Below are 18,237 nucleotides of genomic sequence, written 5' to 3' on the forward strand. Positions count from 1 at the left end.
CCTCAGTGGGAAGTCTGTGGGAAGGAAAAAGTGTGGCAGAAAACGCTGCACAACGAGAAGAGGTGACCGGACCCTGAGGAAGATTGTGGAGAAGGGCCGATTCCAGACCTTGGGGGACCTGCGGAAGCAGTGGACTGAGTCTGGAGTAGAAACATCCAGAGCCACCGTGCAAAGGCGTGTGCAGGAAATGGGCTACAGGTGCCGCATTCCCCAGACCTGGGCTACTGAGAAGCAACACTGGACTGTTGCTCAGTGGTCCAAAGTACTTTTTTCGGATGAAAGCAAATTCTGCATGTCATTCGGAAATCAAGGTGCCAGAGTCTGGAGGAAGACTGGGGAGAAGGAAATGCCAAAATGCCAGAAGTCCAGTGTCAAGTACCCACAGTCAGTGATGGTCTGGGGTGCCGTGTCAGCTGCTGGTGTTGGTCCACTGTGTTTTATCAAGGGCAGGGTCAATGCAGCTAGCTATCAGGAGATTTTGGAGCACTTCATGCTTCCATCTGCTGAAAAGCTTTATGGAGATGAAGATTTCATTTTTCAGCACGACCTGGCACCTGCTCACAGTGCCAAAACCACTGGTAAATGGTTTACTGACCATGGTATCACTGTGCTCAATTGGCCTGCCAACTCTCCTGACCTGAACCCCATAGAGAATCTGTGGGATATTGTGAAGAGAACATTGAGAGACTCAAGACCCAACACTCTGGATGAGCTAAAGGCCGCTATCGAAGCATCCTGGGCCTCCATAAGACCTCAGCAGTGCCACAGGCTGATTGCCTCCATGCCACGCCGCATTGAAGCAGTCATTTCTGCAAAAGGATTCCCGACCAAGTATTGAGTGCATAACTGTACATGATTATTTGAAGGTTGACGTTTTTTGCATTAAAAACACTTTTCTTTTATTGGTTGGATGAAATATGCTAATTTTGTGAGATAGGAATTTTGGGTTTTCATGAGCTGTATGCCAAAATCATCCGTATTAAGACAATAAAAGACCTGAAATATTTCAGTTAGTGTGCAATGAATCTAAAATATATGAATGTTATATTTTCATCATGACATTATGGAAAATAATGAACTTTATCACAATATGCTAATATTTTGAGAAGGACCTGTATTTCTGCTCAACCTAAGAAGCTTTTCTGCAAAAATATATTCATCATCCACCTATAGGGGCAGTAAAGTACCCGAAACTACCTAACACCAGAAGAAAACAATGTTTACCCTTGCGCATGCGCAGTAGCCTCGAGGTAAAGGGGTCTGTTTTCTTGGTGGGAACATCGGAGCTCAACCACTTTAGTTTTCCCTTTGTGCGCAGAACAGGAACCACAGTGGGAATATAACCGAAACATGTTTGTTACCTTTGACTCGGAGACAGAAGCGTGATGTTTTCAGCCAACATGGAAACTAAGAGAGCGGAAATCCCCTCTAGCGTCCTGGATGATCTGTGCAGGTAGGAGACTGTTTACTGGCTTTACTGCTGTTTGTCTGCTACTGTGGATCAGCTAAATGTTGTTACATGCTTTCCGTTATCTACGGGATTCATTTGTGTGTGTCCTAAATCAGAGTAGGCATGTTTGTTATCGTTCAGTGCGCTGCTATTGTTGTTTGTGGCATTCAGTCTGAAACTGCATGAAACTCTCGGAACCACCTCTGGGGATTGGATCCAACGAGTCTCCTGTTAATATTACAGGGATTTACAAACACTTGATTTTTTCCTGTCCTTACTACTGCCTGAGTGCGTCAATATCCTGCATCCTCTGTAGTCTCACCAAGACCGGCTCGTTGACACTGTCCACCGGCCTGCTGGGATAGGGATTGAATAATTCCACATTTTCTACTTGCTCAACAATAAAATCCCAAAGTTTGCTGCAAACCACAAAACAGATCCATTGCTGCACAATGACGCTGATGGCCTTGAGCAGGAAGGTTCTCCTGTGACGGTCAGTAGAACAGCAGCTCTGTAGAAGCGTCTGGCCATGTCTGATCAAGAGGATTCTCAGCAATGTCTGTAATGTTTTTCATTTCATAAAAAGTCCTTCTATGCACAATCATCTGCAGAGAACAGACCCTGCCTTCTGTAGCAGCTTCCTCAGAAGGTACAGTTTGCTCTGTCCCTACTTGCAGACTAGATTTTATAGCTAAGGAAGCCCAGATAGTTTAACCACGCAGCAAATGTGGTATTATTGGAAAAGGAACCTGGTTCACTATGAGCCATTAAAATGACACCCTAAGAAAAGCTGCAACATGATAATGTTTCACAGCTAAGAAAGTGAAGCCATCTCTTTCAGCTGGTGCCAACTCCTGCTGGACTGGATGTTACACTTTGATTCTACTCTGAAAGAAGGCAGATAATCAGACCCTCAAAAGTTTTACATTTAACACATTTAAGACAACGAAAAGTCTGACTTCAATAAAAGTATCTATAGTGCAGTCATGGCAAATGTTGGCATTTTTAGGGGGTCAAAACTGACTAAGAGTTCTGCTAGTTTAAGTCTGGAAAAGCATGGAATTTGGTGATGAAAACTGCTTAAGAACCCTGACATGATGACTTTGTGTCTGTTTCTATAGCCGGTTCATCCTCCACATCCCCAGTGAGGAGCGGGACAATGCTATTCGTGTTTGCTTCCAGATTGAGCTGGCCCACTGGTTTTATCTGGACTTCTGTATCCCAAACACTCCAGGAGCTCCTCAGTGTGGAATCCGAGACTTTGCCAAAGCTGATATCCTTTCATGTGTTTTCTAGTCAACTACCACTCAAGACATTTCTAGTGATTTTAGTACATGCTTACACATGTGGGAAGTGCTCATTCATGGTGATGGGTATTATTTTTCTTGACCGCTGTAAACTTTTCCATCATTGTCCTTTTCTGTTGCCACACGGAGAGGATGTGCAGAAGGTTCTCGAGGAATGGAAAGAGTACAAGATGGGTGTACCCACTTATGGCGCAATCATTTTAGATGAATCACTTGAGAATGTGAGTTTATGTTGCATTCAGACACAAATCAAAGCAAGAGGTTAGTTCAGTGTTGCTGTTGTGTTAATGTGTTATTTTTTTTGCCTAATAGCTAAGAACATAGTAGGTTCATTTTATTTCATTTTAAATATCTCCCCAAAAGTTTCATTTTGGTTCATTCTCTCAGTGGTGTGATGTTGGCTGTTTTCATGGTAAAGTCCTATGGAGCCCTTACAGTTAGCACAGTTCCTAATGTGTTACTCTTACTGACATCATAATTACATACATAGTTCTTAGGTTGAACATATAAGTGTATTAAAAACTAGAGGCGGATGTGGATGCAGTCGGGTAGTGTGATCCGATTACCGACCAAACTGCCAGTGCTTGTTACCGACAGCCAATGGGAAGCAAAGACTGGACATTGCAACAGTTTTTTTTCTTTAAATATAACTATTCAACATTATGATAATAATGGCACTGGGGATAATACAAACTAACAAATTACAATCATTTAGCGATATAAAACAAACAAAAAACAGAAAAATCTTGGATATTTAAGACTGAAACACAGTAAATAAGGAAGGTCTTTAGCCAAACAATCCACATATGGAACATAGAGATACTAGGATTTCATTTAACGAATTGACATTTCTGAATAAAGTATTTTCCACATAGAATAAACCTATTTATTTTACATTGTTAATGTTTATTTTTTACGATCCAGCCCAAACATGTTTCTGTTGAGATAAAAATGATATTTTTAGATGAAAGCCAACACTGACAGCCATTCCACAACCCACAAACTACCTCTAATACATGTTCCTAACTCTCACCATGACTGTAAATAATGACACAGTCAGCAGTATACAAAACATATTCACTTGTGGGTTAAACATAACATATTTTAAACTGCATCTCTTTCAGTTTGGGTGAGATTCTGAGAATATTGTCTACTAGCGCCACCTACTGGTATGTTTGTTCCTTCAAACTGTTGCCCTTGTGAATTTTCAACAGAGTTTGATGGTTCAGTTGAGTTTAGTTGGTCTGAAAAAACCTGCAGCCAGGGATCCAGGTCCAGTTGTTGAGTGTGTGATCCTCAGTCTTTCAGTCGGGACCCTAAACCCAGTCTGTCATTGCAGAACCTGTCACTGTGAAAGTTGTGTAGTGTGTCCCAAGCGTAAGGCTGTGGTATGACTTACTTATGACCAACTGGGCTAAAATACACAATGTCTGAGCATCTAAGCAACCGTTCTGCTGCTGCATGTTTATTAGAGTCATAAAACCACTGCAGACAAAGATGAAATCATCAGCCCTCCACTGCTGTGCTTGACAACAGGCTGCTGTGCAAATATGGCAATATATGCTTTAGAAGCATCACTGCAAAATCTCCAGTTATGAAGTTTTTATTTAATTTTATGAGAACAGGCTTTTTCTTGGTAGCTTTTCCACAAAGTCCTACTTGTCCAGTCTTTTTCTAATTCAGTGTTAGTGTTTAACATACCGAGGCCTACAGAATGTGAGATAGAGCTCTTGAATATTACCTTTCCTAAATGATGGGAATCAGCAGTTGATGATCCTTGCTGATGTCTTACTCCCTTGTTATTGTGTATATACACACCTGCATGCTCCAGAACAGCAAAATGTCAGATGGTTAAAGTTCTGGCTTTACTTTTAGTACTAATCACACTAAACAAACAATGGTTGCAAAGACCTCTCCAACCGTGAATAGATAAGTGTTTATTTAAATAAAGCAGTAAACTTAGCGGGTGTACAACACTTAAGACAACTTGTTAGCGTTGATTCATTGCGTTCTCATGGCTGTGAATGTTTCGGTGTGTGTGTGGTAACTAGTACAGCTTTTCCTTGCAGGTACTCCTTGTTCAAGGCTACCTTGCAAAATCCGGCTGGGGCTTTCCAAAGGGGAAAGTGAACGAGGATGAAGCTCCTCATGACTGTGCAGTTCGTGAAGTGAGTTATCTAGCTCTTGTTGGTGAGTTTAAAGCAGTAAGAACCATCTCTGATTAGTGATTTAAACAGGCCAAAAACTGCTCTGCAGGTGCTCGAGGAGACGGGCTTTGATATCAAGAATTGCATATGCAAAGACGTGTACATCGAGCAGAAGATCACTGACCAGTTGGTACGGCTCTACATCATACCAGGAGTGTCCAAGGATACAAAGTTCAACCCCAAAACACGGAAAGAGATCAGAGTAGGGGAATATTTTAATATGTTGACGTGCTTAATGTCTATTGTTCAGAGATCATGTCTTCATCGGAAATCTTTTGTTGTGGTTTTTGTTTTTCAGAATATTGAATGGTTTCCTATTGAGAAGCTGCCCTGTTACAGGAATGACATGACCCCAAAGTCTAAACTCGGGCTTGCACCTAATCGGTTTTTCATGGCCATTCCATTCATCAGGTATTAACAGTTTAGCTCTACTAATGCAACAGACAGGTTTTTTTTGTCAAAAATGTCTACATTTATCTTACTAGGTGTCAGTAAGAGAGGTTTATCAATCTTTTCAGAATGATTTCAGTGTAAAAGTAAATATGTTGGAAGTGAGTAGTTTATTTATTAGGTGCCTTCGCAGACAACTGTCCCAGAGCGCTCTACACAAACCGAATAAAAACACCATTTTTAATTAAATGCCATAACAGCCAATACAAACATAAAATAAGACGATGAAAATAAAATCCAGGTCAAGCAAAAACATTTTTTTTACTGTTGTTTTAAGAGTCCATGTGTTGTTCATGAGAGAAACAAAAGTCCTATAGACACACAGCTGAAGCCCTACAGAGAACATGCACAGATCTGGAACAACATGCTGTTGTATATTAATGGAATAAAGACTAATGTGTATGGAATGATGTTTGAATCTCCAGACTGTGTTTCCTGTTCTATTATCTAACCCTAGAAATCAGAAATTCTAAAAAATAAAAAGCTTTATATATATATATATATATATATATATATATATATATATATATATATATTGATTAATAATTCTGTATTTGGATTCGCCTCATTAAAACTCTAGATCTTGCTCTATAGTGGCTTTCAACTGGGATTCCTTAATTATGTCCAGTGTTTAGATGCCAGACAAACCATTGACATTCCTTTTATTGTAATTTTTAACAACCAATTAAAAGGCATCACTGAAAGAAAGAATCTGCATGTCGTTTAGGATAATCCAGTCCAGATCTGACTTGTCTAGGTGTTTTGATAATGGCCATGTGTTCATTAGTGAAGCAGCCCTTTAAAAACATACTTCACACTTGAGTTTTTTTCATGATTTGTACAGATAAACAAAATCTAAATAATTCAATAAAAAAATTACAAAAACAGCTGCAAAAATCTGGAACTCTGGAAAATTTGGATCTGGAGTTTTAAAATGGTAAAATTTGTTGGTACAATAAATAAACAAAGATTGTTAATACAGTCAAAATTTGTACTATTTAGTTCTGACTATCAAGGCATCAGACTTGATGTGACAGAGTACAGACCTGGAAATAAGAGTATCTTCCACAGCATGGCTCTGTGGAAGATAGAAAAACCTGGTTGGTTTTATGAAGTTACAAAAGGCTAGAACAAGTATTTGATACGCTGTCAATTTTGCAGGTTTTGTTTCCCACTTATAAAGCATGTAGAAGTGACAACTCTAAAACAAAAATCCAGAAAATCATATTGTGTTATTTTTAAGTAATTAATTAGCATTTTATTGACATAAGATACATCAGAAAAACAAAACTTAATATTTGGGACAGAAACCATAAGACTGTGGTCCCAGCTCTCTTCAGGGTATTGACTAGGTCCTGCCGTGTAGTTCTGAGCTCATCCCTAACCTTCCTTATAATCATTAATGCCCCACAAGGTGAGATCTTGCATGGAGCCCCAGACCGAGGGAGACTGACCATCTTCTTGAACTTCTTCCATTTTCTTATAATTGCTCCAACAGTTGTTATCTTCTCATCAAACTGCTTGGCTATTTTCCTGTAGACCATCCCAGCCTTGTGCAGGTCTATTGTTTTATCCCTGATGTCCTTACACAACTCTCTGGTCTTGGTCATTGTGGAGAGGTTGGAGTTTGTCTGATTGACTGTGTGTAGAGGTGTCTTTTATAGAGATAACGAGTTCAAACAGGCGCAGTTAATACAGGTAATGAGTGGAGAACAGGAGGACTTCTTAAAGAAGAACTAACAGGCCTGTGAGAGCCGGGATTCTTACTGGTTGTTAGGTGATCAAATATTTATCTCATGCAATAAAATGCAAATGAACTGCTTAAAAATCACACAATGTGATTGTTTTTGTTTTAGATTCTATCACTCACAGTTGAAGAGAACCTATAATAAAAATGAAAGACTTCTGCATGATTTGCAAGTGGGAAAACCTGCAAAATCTGCAGTGGATCAATACTTGTTCTCCCCACTGTAGGCCGCTGTCTTTATCATCATGCTCTTCATGACCTCTTTGTTTTCTTCGGTCTTGTGTAATCAAAGTACATTTATAAGTTTGGGGTTTGCACAGTAAATTATTTAATTGTGGTCTTGAGAGTGCAAGTATGACCAAAATGTTTTATTTTCTTGGAAAGCTCAAATGTATTTGGGATATAGTTTATTCCTGATCTGATTGGCTTAGATAATATTCATCAAGCTCGCCTCCACAGGCTGATCACAAGCAGTGATTTTAAGGTGTGTTTCCACTACAGGAACTGGGTAGTCCTCCTCCCTCCCGCTGTGTTTGAGGTAACAGTGTCATGGTTTCTGCTTGTTGATGTAACTCTTTTTTGCTTCTTTCCAGGCCACTGAGAGAATGGATTAGCAGACTAAAAGGTGAATCAGATAGTGATGAGGAGCTGGCAAACCACAGGATGACTCCATCCAAGCCTTTAGACAGCATTCGGTAACAATAAAACAGCACCTGTGAATACTTGTGTTTTGGGTTAAAGTCCAGCTTTATATGTGAGCGCCATCAAGAACATCCACTGTTCACTGATGCGGGCTGAGTAGCCTAGGCAGCTGTGTGCGGTTCTGGCTTGAGTCTAACATTCGACTCCATCCCAACTCTCACGGTGACCCTGCCCATAGGTAGCGCCATTGGGTGTTTTCCCTACCATACAGTATGTGGAAAATGATGTTGAGAAATGAAAGAACCTGTTTTGCTATTGCAAAGTGATGTGTAGAGGGGTTGTTGTTGTTTTTCTTTAGCGTCCACCAAAACTGTTTTTTTTTGTTTCTGATTGTTCCAGAACTACACAGAAATGTGCTGCCTAGTTTAGTGGGATAACAAAGGGTCTCCTGGCACCAAGGCAGCAACCCTCTGCTTACAGTGCTGATTGTGTTTGATCTCAGAGATGTGTCACAAATCAATGTTACACAAATATACACACTGTGAGCATACCTGCAGCGGTAAACAATCTGTCCTGATGACCTCTGAGGCCGAGGTCTCCAAGGTCTCTTTTAGTTGTTTCTTTGGTCTAACACTCCTGAATCAAATGGCTGAATGACCTCCTGGACATATCATCAAGTCTCGCAGAGGCCTTGTAACAAACCACTTAATACAGGTGTCATGCATGTAAAAGTTGGACACCCGTGCTCTGAACGAACATTAAACCACATTAGCAGAAGAAACTAGTTATGTAGTTGTTGTGTGTTCCAAGTTCAAAGTGCTCCAAACTTTACACAACACAATGGTTATCCTGTGTCACATAAATTACTAGATTACAACAAATGACTTACATCATACCAGTCTCTTCTGTCCTGATGGCAGTCCATCAATATTGATCAGTCACCAGGCAGGTTATATTCTCCTTCTGTTATTTGATAGATGTCCAGCTGCAACCCCTTATATGTCCTGACAACAGCATCAACATTCTCTTTATCTCTCTCTGCCTTTCTACAGCTCTGTCATATTTGTATTCTTTTTTTATTTCCAACAAGAGCAGCTGTCAAAATATTGTTTCATTCATTAATGCTATACTATTTATGCTATAGTATAGTCATATGCTATATGAATTTTGCGCATAGTGGTGAAATAAGGCAACTGCATGTAGAGTCAGGGCCAGTTCACATGTTAAATGTTGAATTGTGGGTAACATGGCAATTCTTCAGTCATGTTACTTAAATTCTGATTCTCTCACACCAACCACCACAAAGATCTTTATTATGTATCTATCTTAGATCAAAGAGCCGAAACAATGCTGGCATTGATGAATATCCTGCAGAGGGGTGGACCAAACACAAGCAGCAGAGGACTCCAGGACAGATGAACCAGAATGATCCCAACCAGGTCAGAGAGAGGCAAAGACTACTGTTAAGGTTGCTAGGAAAATATTCCCCACCTATATCCTGATGCTGTGGTGCACATCATAAAGTATTAATGGAATTGGTGCAAACTTCTACCACCTATTGACATCACAGCAGTTACCATGGAGATTTGTTATTATAGACCAAGTGAGGATCAATTATGAATCTCTAGTCAGAGACCAGCATGACTGATCCTAGTATGTCGGCTGGTTTGATTGCTCCAGTGGAGGGGTCTAAGAAAGTTTTAAAGTATTATTCTGGTATGTTGCCAAATAGAAACATTTGGAGTTTCTGGACTGACCTTAAACATGAAACATTTCATCAGATTTAATTTCAGGCAGTGTGGAAAAATGCTTAAATTACAGCTTTTCTATTGGTCAAACCAACCATCCAGTTCTAAACTGCAGCTTTGATAGAAAAGCATTATTTAGTTACCATGCAGAGAGGTCCAATTCTGGACTAATTTCAAGTGTTAAAGGTCAACTAAACATTAATACTTTGTACTCGCCAGCCCTAATGTCATTAATATGAAATAAAAGAAGTTTAATAATTAACAGAACATTATGTGGTGGAATACACCTACCCCTGACTTTATTGAAGCATTGGTGACTCTTTTTAGAGCTGAAAATTGATCCTGCTAAATTATAAATAGAAAATACAGAATGAGTCCTTGTCCTGACACAGGTTAGGCCAGGTCACAGTCATTATCTGCTGTTCAAGGTCTCTGTTCTCTCTGCAGAAGCTGGTTTTGAAAGGAAATGCCAAAAAAAGACAGGAGTCTCCTTGTGTAAAAAGAGGAACTGGTGAAAATGGATCCAGCAACCAACAGGTTTGTATCTAAGCGTACAGTAAAGCAAGTACCACTTCCTTTATTTTCAAATATTTTGCTCATCAGAGCGAAGAAAATCTTCATCTTTACCAGGGTAAACTGAGGTAAAGTCAGCCTTAGATTATAGCATTATGCAATTCAGTAGCACTGTGCTGCTAAGAAGCAATGCTCATCCCATCAGTCTAGAAAGGGTTAGAAGGTCATGTTCAAAGGATTTAAAGTCAGTCATTTTACAAAGAGGAAGATTATTAACAAGTGGAAAACATTTAAGACAGCTGCCAGTGTTCTGTCAGTTCAGCATAGATGTCAGAGTAGCATACATCTATGCGCATGCGTATTCTGCTGGAGGTCCATGACATTTAGAGGAGCCGTAAGTTCATCATACACTACAAGGTACTACAAAAAGTAAGTCAGTTAAATTAACACACTCTAATGTGTCTGCTGCTGATTGTGGGCCAGGTTTCTCTTAAAGATTTTTAAAGGGGGCGTCGCATGGCGCAGTGGTTAGAGCAGGCGCCCCGCTTACAGAGGCTGCAGACCTCAACACTGCTGTCCCAAGCTCGACCCCCGTCCTCGGTACCTCTTTTTGACAACAATTTTCTGCTAATGAAAGAACTTAAATAGATAAATGCATTGATGCTCAGAGAAATAAAAGACTTAGATCTCCATCTCAAACTCTTTAGGCTTCATTTGCATGTTCAAGTTCAAAAGTCATCACAGGGCAATAAGAAAAGAGTGAAGCAAGTATTACTTTTGTGGAAAGTGTGTCGGTCAGCAGGTTTATAACCCTGCTAGAGCTTAACCCCACTGAGATGTAGTTGTTAGAAACAGAAGACAATAAACCATCAACTCTTGACACTAACAAGGCAAGAGTGGCTCTTCATCTGTCAAGGTTTGGCCCAGAATAAGAGTATTAAAAAAAAAGATATACAGAAAACAGGTAATGATATATTATATTGCATCTTCCTTTGCTTTTAATGTTTTTTCTTGTAAAAGCATTTTAAACTTCTGTAGTGTTTTTATTTATTTTACAATAGACGCATGAAAACATTATTATATCTAATAATATTAAAGCCATAAGATACAACATTGGTGTCATGGCTAAAGGTTTTTGACCCTGATTGCTTTCTTGTTGAAGACCTTACTCCACCTCATGGACCTGTTCTTAAGTGCTTTAAAACCTAGCTGTCTGTAAATAAGGTTTTATTTCCCTGGTTGAATCCAGCAATCACAGAAACTTCTTTCAGGCCTGTAGAAATGTGACTTGATGATAAGAAAAGCCTAGCGGTCCTGTATATCTGAACTGATCTGGTAACATGCTGGTGACCATTGCAACACTCTTACAGTAAATGTCTTTTCACACAGGTTCAGTAATCATGTTCCAACATATTAAATGTGTTTTTAAGGAAAATCTGACGTTCTTTTTATAATGAGTATACAGAAGTGGAACATGTAGGACTAGGCATAAAATTACTCCTATTTTTAAGACTCTCTTCATGTTTTTAACAGAAAGAAGACAAACAGCCTCAACCCAGAAGACTACAAGAGATGTTTGAGAGAGGTACGTTGTATAAGGACTGAAGTCCCGTTCAGATCATATTTTTAGTCTACATGTGCTGTTTGCATCAGTGGTCTCAAGATCTGGGGCCTCCTGTACGAAAGACTGTGCAGCTTTCATGCTAAAAGTTGGTAGAAGGGAGAAATTCTGAAACTTGCGCTGCACAAAAAATTCAGATGTAGAAACCGTGCGTAGACATGTCACCGCACACGTAGCCTTCATACATCCCAATTAGTGGTGAATTCTGCATAGCTGCACGTGGCGCTTGGACCGTCCGGTCTCCACCCATAAATACATATGCAAAGTTGTATAAAGAGCCGGAAGGCACCCACCACGTGTCCAAATAACCATGGCAACGGTGCTGTGACAGTTAAGGAACCGAGCCAGTTCCTTACAACACCGTTTTCTTTTTCAATGAGAACAAAAATACCCCTTAGATGATTCACATTCGCATTTTACGCTCCTCAGCGAACAGACTCGTGTTCATTTACATCTAAAAACAGAGGAAGTTTTACAGTTTTCATCCGATTGAGGTTGTTTCCATCATTTTCTGACGTGTGTTACGTTTTTGTATGAGACTAAATATGATTCAGTTTCATCGCTCGGGTTTAAACCATAAAAGCTCAAACTCATGAAAAAACATCAGGTTTGATGCTTCATGAATTAAATAGAACTGAATGATGTCATATTTCACTGTATTTAGGGAAGGTTTAGTTCTCTATAGTTTATTATTGTTGAATGAAAAAGTTTGCAAAATTAATTTTATGCATGTCAAGTTATGAGTAAAACACTGCGTTGAAAGGTTTTGTGCGTAAGCACGCTTCATACATGAGGTCCCAGGTCCTAAGCACCACTGTCGTGCATGTTTAAGATGTGGTCTTCCTCCATTACTCCTAATTTGAATGATTGCATGACCTCTCCAGCATCCCATCATGTTCTGCACAATCAGGATCAGGAATGAGTACATCAGAGGAACAGTTCATGTTAGATATGTTTTATATAAAGCCAGAGAGGCCAGACTAAGATAGTTTGGACATGTGCAGAGGAGGGATAGTGAGTACATCGATAGGAGGATACTCAGGCTGGAACGGCCAGAGAGGAGGCCTAGAGGAAGACCAAAAATGAGATTTCTGGATGGGATGAAGGAAGTGGGTGTGAGAGAAGATCCTGGAGATAGGGTTAGATGGAGACAGACAGATGATTTGTGGTGGCGACCCTTGGAAGGGAAAAGCTGAAAGAAGAAGATTAACAGTAATTTTTGATATTCTAGTTTTAGTTTTTACTAAACAAATGTGGTTATAAGACTCCAATAAATAATATATACCAGCAGGAGGCCATTTTTATTATGGTTAGATATGGAGTGATAATCTCATGTTTTTTTAAGAATTAAATGGCTTTAACAGGGATCAGAAGTTATTTTATGACCATTTATCTCCAAACCTAGTAATCATAATAAACTAGAAAAAGAAAGTAAACTAATATGCTCTGGTTTAAATATATGGGTATAAAATGGATTGTTTACAGGTGAAAACAATGGGTGGAAGTAGGAAGGACCAAAATAGTATTGTTTGGGTTCAAAATGAGGTTCAAATGGGTAAAACGCTGAAATGCACCAAAGCCACTATTGGGTCCCAACGAGGCTTGACATTTTACTTTGTTTTTTATTTGAAATCTTTTAGATATTATTTGTTTTTATGTAATCAAAGCTCAGCTAGCATATGCATTGTCAATTAGCTTAGGCTAGAAATGCTGAAGTTAACCCTATTTGTATTATGCAAATGAACTATTAACTAGCACCTGCTGGAGTTGGATGGGCTTCAGCAATGCCCAGTGGAGGTCGTATGGTTGTAGTGTGCAGTTTTGTGGAGCTAGCTCTCTGCAAGGCTTAATGAGATAATATGTAAGGATTCATGTACACATTGATTCCACCTGGAGAAATCTTCATAATATTCACAATTGTAAAATGTCTGGATGTAATGTTTGGTAGGATATTATATTTTAATTGGAATGCATGCAGATTCTGTATGCCAATAATATCTACAGTGGGGAGAACAAGTATTTGATCCACTGCAGATTTTGCAGGTTTTCCCACTTGCAAATCATGCAGAAGTCTTTCATTTTTATCATAGGTTCTCTTCAACTGTGAGTGATAGAATCTAAAACAAAAATCCAGAAAATCAAATTGTGTGATTTTTAAGCAGTTCATTTGCATTTTATTGCATGAGATAAATATTTGATCACCTAACAACCAGTAAGAATCCCCGCTCTCACAGACCTGTTAGTTCTTCTTTAAGAAGTCCTCCTGTTCTCCACTCATTACCTGTATTAACTGCGCCTGTTTGAACTCGTTATCTCTATAAAAGACACTTCTCCACACAGTCAATCAGACAAACTCCAACCTCTCCACAATGACCAAGACCAGAGAGTTGTGTGAGGACATCAGGGATAAAACAGTAGACCTGCACAAGGCTGGGATGGTCTACAGGAAAATAGCCAAGCAGTTTGATGAGAAGATAACAACTGTTGGTGCAATTATAAGAAAATGGAAGAAGTTCAAGAAGACGGTCAGTCTCCCTTGGTCTGGGGCTCCATGCAAGATCTCACCTTGTAGTGCGTCAATGATTATGAGGAAGGTTAGGGATGAGCTCAGAACTACACGGCACGACCTAGTCAATGACCTGAAGAGAGCTGGGACCACAGTCTCAAAGAAGACCATTAGTAACACACTACGCCGCCATGGATTAAAATCCTGCAGCACACGTAAGGTCCTCCTGCTGAAGCCAGTGCATGTCTAGGGGAAGGGTGAGTACAACCCCAAGAACACCATCTCTACCATGAAACATGGAGGTGGAAACATCCTTCTTTGGGGATGCTTTTCTGCAAAGGGGACAGGACGACTGGACCGTAAAGAGGGGAGGATGGATGTGGCCATGTATCAGGAGATCTTAGCCAACAACCTCCTTCCTTCATTAAGGCCATGAAGATGGGTCCTGGCTGGGTCTCCAGCATGACAACGACCCGAAGCACACAGCCAGGGCAACTAAGGAGTGGCTCTGCAAGAAGCATCTCAAGGTTCTGGAGTGGCCTAGCTAGTCTCCAGACCTGAACCCAATGGAAAATCTTTGGAGGGAGCTGAAAGTCCATATTGCTCAGCGATTGCCCGAAAACTTGAAGGATCTGGAGAAGAACAGTATGGAGGAGTCGTCCAGAATCCCTGCTGCAGTGTGTGGAAACCTGGTCAAGAACTACAGGAAAAGTCTGATATCTGAAATTGCAAACAAAGGTTTCTGTAGCAAATATTAAGTTTCATTTTTCTAATGTATCAAATACTGTCATGAAATAAAATGCAAATTAATTACTTAAAAATCACACAATGTGATTTTCTGGATTTTGTTTTTTAGATTCCATCACTCAGGGTTGAGGAGCACCTATGATAAAAATGAAAGACTTCCATATGCTTTGCAAGTGATAAAACTTGCTAAATCTGCAGTGTATCAAATGTTCTACCCATGGTATAGCCTGTTGGATGGACTTTCACTTTCCTCGATGCCCACACAATGTATATATGTAGTGGCTGAGATGCTAAAGCTCCTAATAGGTGGTGAGGATGTTGTGATGAAGGAAAAGAAAGAAGAGTCGGGGAAGAAGTGGTTTAATTATAATATCTATCATTACAATACTCAGCAATAGTATCTCAGTTACATGTTTTCCTGATACTGTGCAGCCCTAGTTCCAACACTGTCATATGGACACCCCACGTCAGGTAGTTGCACAATATGACCGCCTGGAGTTATCAGTTTTCTTGTCGGGATGCGTGAAAAACTTGTGAGTGGTGTGAACAGCTTGAAAGATGTGGACCTAGTGCTTAGAGAAAAGATGGAGAAACATTGATACGGGTTAAAGTTACTACTAACTATATCAGTGACAGTATTCCAGTTAGAAAATGATAGTGTTGTTTTCATGGTTTCAGATATTAAACAAAAAATAACCTTCTTTGTTCTATAGACACGACTCCAAACAGTTCCAGTTGCCATTTAACAGCGGAAGACAAAGACTTTGAGCTCTTTGTTTCCTCCAAGGCGTTCCTGAATTTCAAATTTGACAGAGACACCATCATGAAATGCTTTGATTGACAGTCATCAAAGTCTACCTTCATAGACTTTTGATCATCATGGACAAGGATGCTTCTGTACAACCTCTTTGCCCTCCTTGTTGTGAGCCTTTATTCTTTAACTTTTCTCACCTCAGTTTCTGATGTAGCAGTTCTGTCATCCAGCTGGACTTCCTCTACTCCTGACATTACTGCAGCAGGTTAAGTCCGCAGGAGACTGCACTTAACCCAAACGGTGGCGACTGTTCAAGCTAACATATTTTCCAGTAAAACTAACAATTTTAAACCCAATATTTTGGGAGGAACAAAAGGTAAAACAATGTGAAAAGAACTGGTGTAATAGTGTAGTAAATTTGACCATTGAATCAGCATCAGATTTATTGCTTCACGTCTTGATTTTTAGACTTTATTACAGAATACCATTTCTGTGGACCTAAATTCAAGTCAAGATTATGAATTTCTAAATGTTCACAAATGATTCTGGAGTTTGTAGTTTTTTACAGTTTTGTCAACCTTATATAAATCTTTCTGAGAACGTTTACTGAAGTTACATACAAAGCTCTTCTGTTCTTTCATACGTCTGCTTTGACAGGGGCACTTTCAGTGAATGACAGAGATGGATTTAAAACTACAAACTGTTGAATCTTTTCTAAAACTTTTCTAAAAATGTCTGTCTTTAATTTGATGCTAAAATTTGCCACTAGTTTAATTAGGAGTTTTGTTGATTGAGTCTGGCTTTTAACAGTTTTCTCTAAAATAAAAATGTTGTTCTGGGGATTTAGAATATATGTTCAATACTGAGGAACAAGCTGACTGCATTTGGAGAATGTTACTAAACCCATGCTGTACTGCTAATTTAAAGTAGGAACAAAATACTAAATTAAGATGTTTAAAAATGTGAATAACTAAAATATTATCAAATGAGTGAAATGATACATTTCACATTCACTGTGGTTCAGGAAGGTAGTTCACAGTACATTTTTTTTTCACTTGAACTTATATAATTTCGACTTATCTAACAAATATCTAAAATATTGTTTTAAAAATGTCATTTAACATTGAACATGGAATATCCAGGTTAGTTTCTTTTCTCTACATTTTTTTCTTTTGTTACGTGATGTATGTCTCACTCGTACTTGTTGGTTTAGAAGTTTTGCATGATTCAAGTGATCCTGCATGGCTTTAAATACATGAAACGTTTATCATGTTCATGATGCACAAGTTAAGTTTAGTTAAGCTGACACAGGTTGTCCTCTGTGGGGGATAAATGTATTAGAACCCTATCAATATAAAATGAAATTCTCTCTGAGAAGATTTCGTTCTCTGTGATTTTGTACTCGGTAGATCTGAAAACAGAAGTGAGTGCTGTGTTCATACCACCAGTGATTGTTTCAGAGCTCTTTGAAATGTTAAACTGTTTGTAATGGATTTTACCCATAATGATCTCAAGTGCACTTGGTTTCACCATTTTTTACTTTGAATGTTAAACTTAATAAAGTGTGTTTTTCACTTTGAGGTTGACTGGTTTTTTCTGGAATACAAGCAAAGCATGTGCTTTTAAATAAATCAAGTTTTTATTCTGCAGTAAGTGAAAAAAGAGAATATTAGGCTGTTTAAAAACTTAAAGTCTACATTATTCTATATTAACTCAAACATTTTCTGTATAAAATCAAAACTGCTTGAGGATTTATCTTTGCTCAGAATCTGATCTGATACAAAGTCTCACTACTGTTTCTGAGAACTATTTCACATCTGTGTTGCATGGAGTCGACCACCTCCTAGTACCTGTGAACAGGTTTTCCAGCCCAGGATTACTGGACTACTTTCCACAGTTCCATTGCATTTCTTGGTTTTGTCTTAGGAAACAGCATTTTTTGATGTCATTCAACAGATATTCTCTTGGAATAAGGTCTGGAATTGGGAACAGGGTTAGGGTTTCATTGCTTACAAGCATAATGTCCAAACTGAAGCACAGAACATAACTTTATAGGACAATTTACAGACTGACAACAGAAAGTTGTCTATATTCACACATGTATTTAGTTTTCTTATCTCACACCACTGCCTTGCACAGGCACAGTTTGCATGCCTAAACATTTTAAACACTCATTCCATAATTTGAAAGTAAATTCTGGATGATGATGCATCTTGCCACAGAGGAAAGACAGGAGACCAAACAGTTTTTTCAGGAAAGCCACTTCAACTCAGCGGCATGGCTGGCATCCCAGTCCAACTGAAATCGGACTAGACGTTGAAACAACATATTAAACAAATATTTTTCATTTGTGAAATGCATGCTACAGATAAGTTAACGTCATCCTGGAGTACTGATTCCATACATCAGGCCAGAGCAGATTAATCAACAAATTACAAATGAATTGGATGTGTTGTAGCAGCGCCATGGGCCCAGCCGAGGCCCTGTGGCTCTGGGCCAGAGGTGGATGATAAAGCCGTTTTATGTTTCTGGCGATCAGCCCATG

At 39.2% G+C, this 18,237-nt stretch overlaps 1 protein-coding gene across 2 annotated transcripts; it reads left to right on the forward strand.

Moving 5' to 3' along the window:
- Nucleotides 1–1,224: 1,224 nt before the first annotated feature.
- On the forward strand, nucleotides 1,225–17,272 carry dcp2 (decapping mRNA 2). 2 transcript variants are annotated; one of them, XM_047373374.1, is made up of 11 exons: nucleotides 1,225–1,453; nucleotides 2,572–2,723; nucleotides 2,851–2,978; nucleotides 4,827–4,925; nucleotides 5,014–5,166; nucleotides 5,263–5,375; nucleotides 7,755–7,856; nucleotides 9,134–9,242; nucleotides 9,999–10,088; nucleotides 11,598–11,649; nucleotides 15,652–17,272. In XM_047373374.1, the coding sequence occupies exons 1-11, from the start codon at nucleotides 1,386–1,388 to the stop codon at nucleotides 15,777–15,779; spliced, it is 1,194 nt and encodes a 397-aa protein (XP_047229330.1). In that variant the 5' UTR covers nucleotides 1,225–1,385; the 3' UTR covers nucleotides 15,780–17,272. The 2 variants fall into 2 exon arrangements, with proteins under 2 accessions (XP_047229330.1, XP_047229331.1); XM_047373375.1 differs by lacking the exon at nucleotides 7,755–7,856.
- The last annotated feature ends 965 nt before the right edge of the window (nucleotides 17,273–18,237 follow it).

This window comes from Girardinichthys multiradiatus, chromosome 8, assembly GCF_021462225.1.
Source record: "Girardinichthys multiradiatus isolate DD_20200921_A chromosome 8, DD_fGirMul_XY1, whole genome shotgun sequence".
In the NCBI taxonomy this organism is placed as follows: domain Eukaryota; kingdom Metazoa; phylum Chordata; class Actinopteri; order Cyprinodontiformes; family Goodeidae; genus Girardinichthys; species Girardinichthys multiradiatus.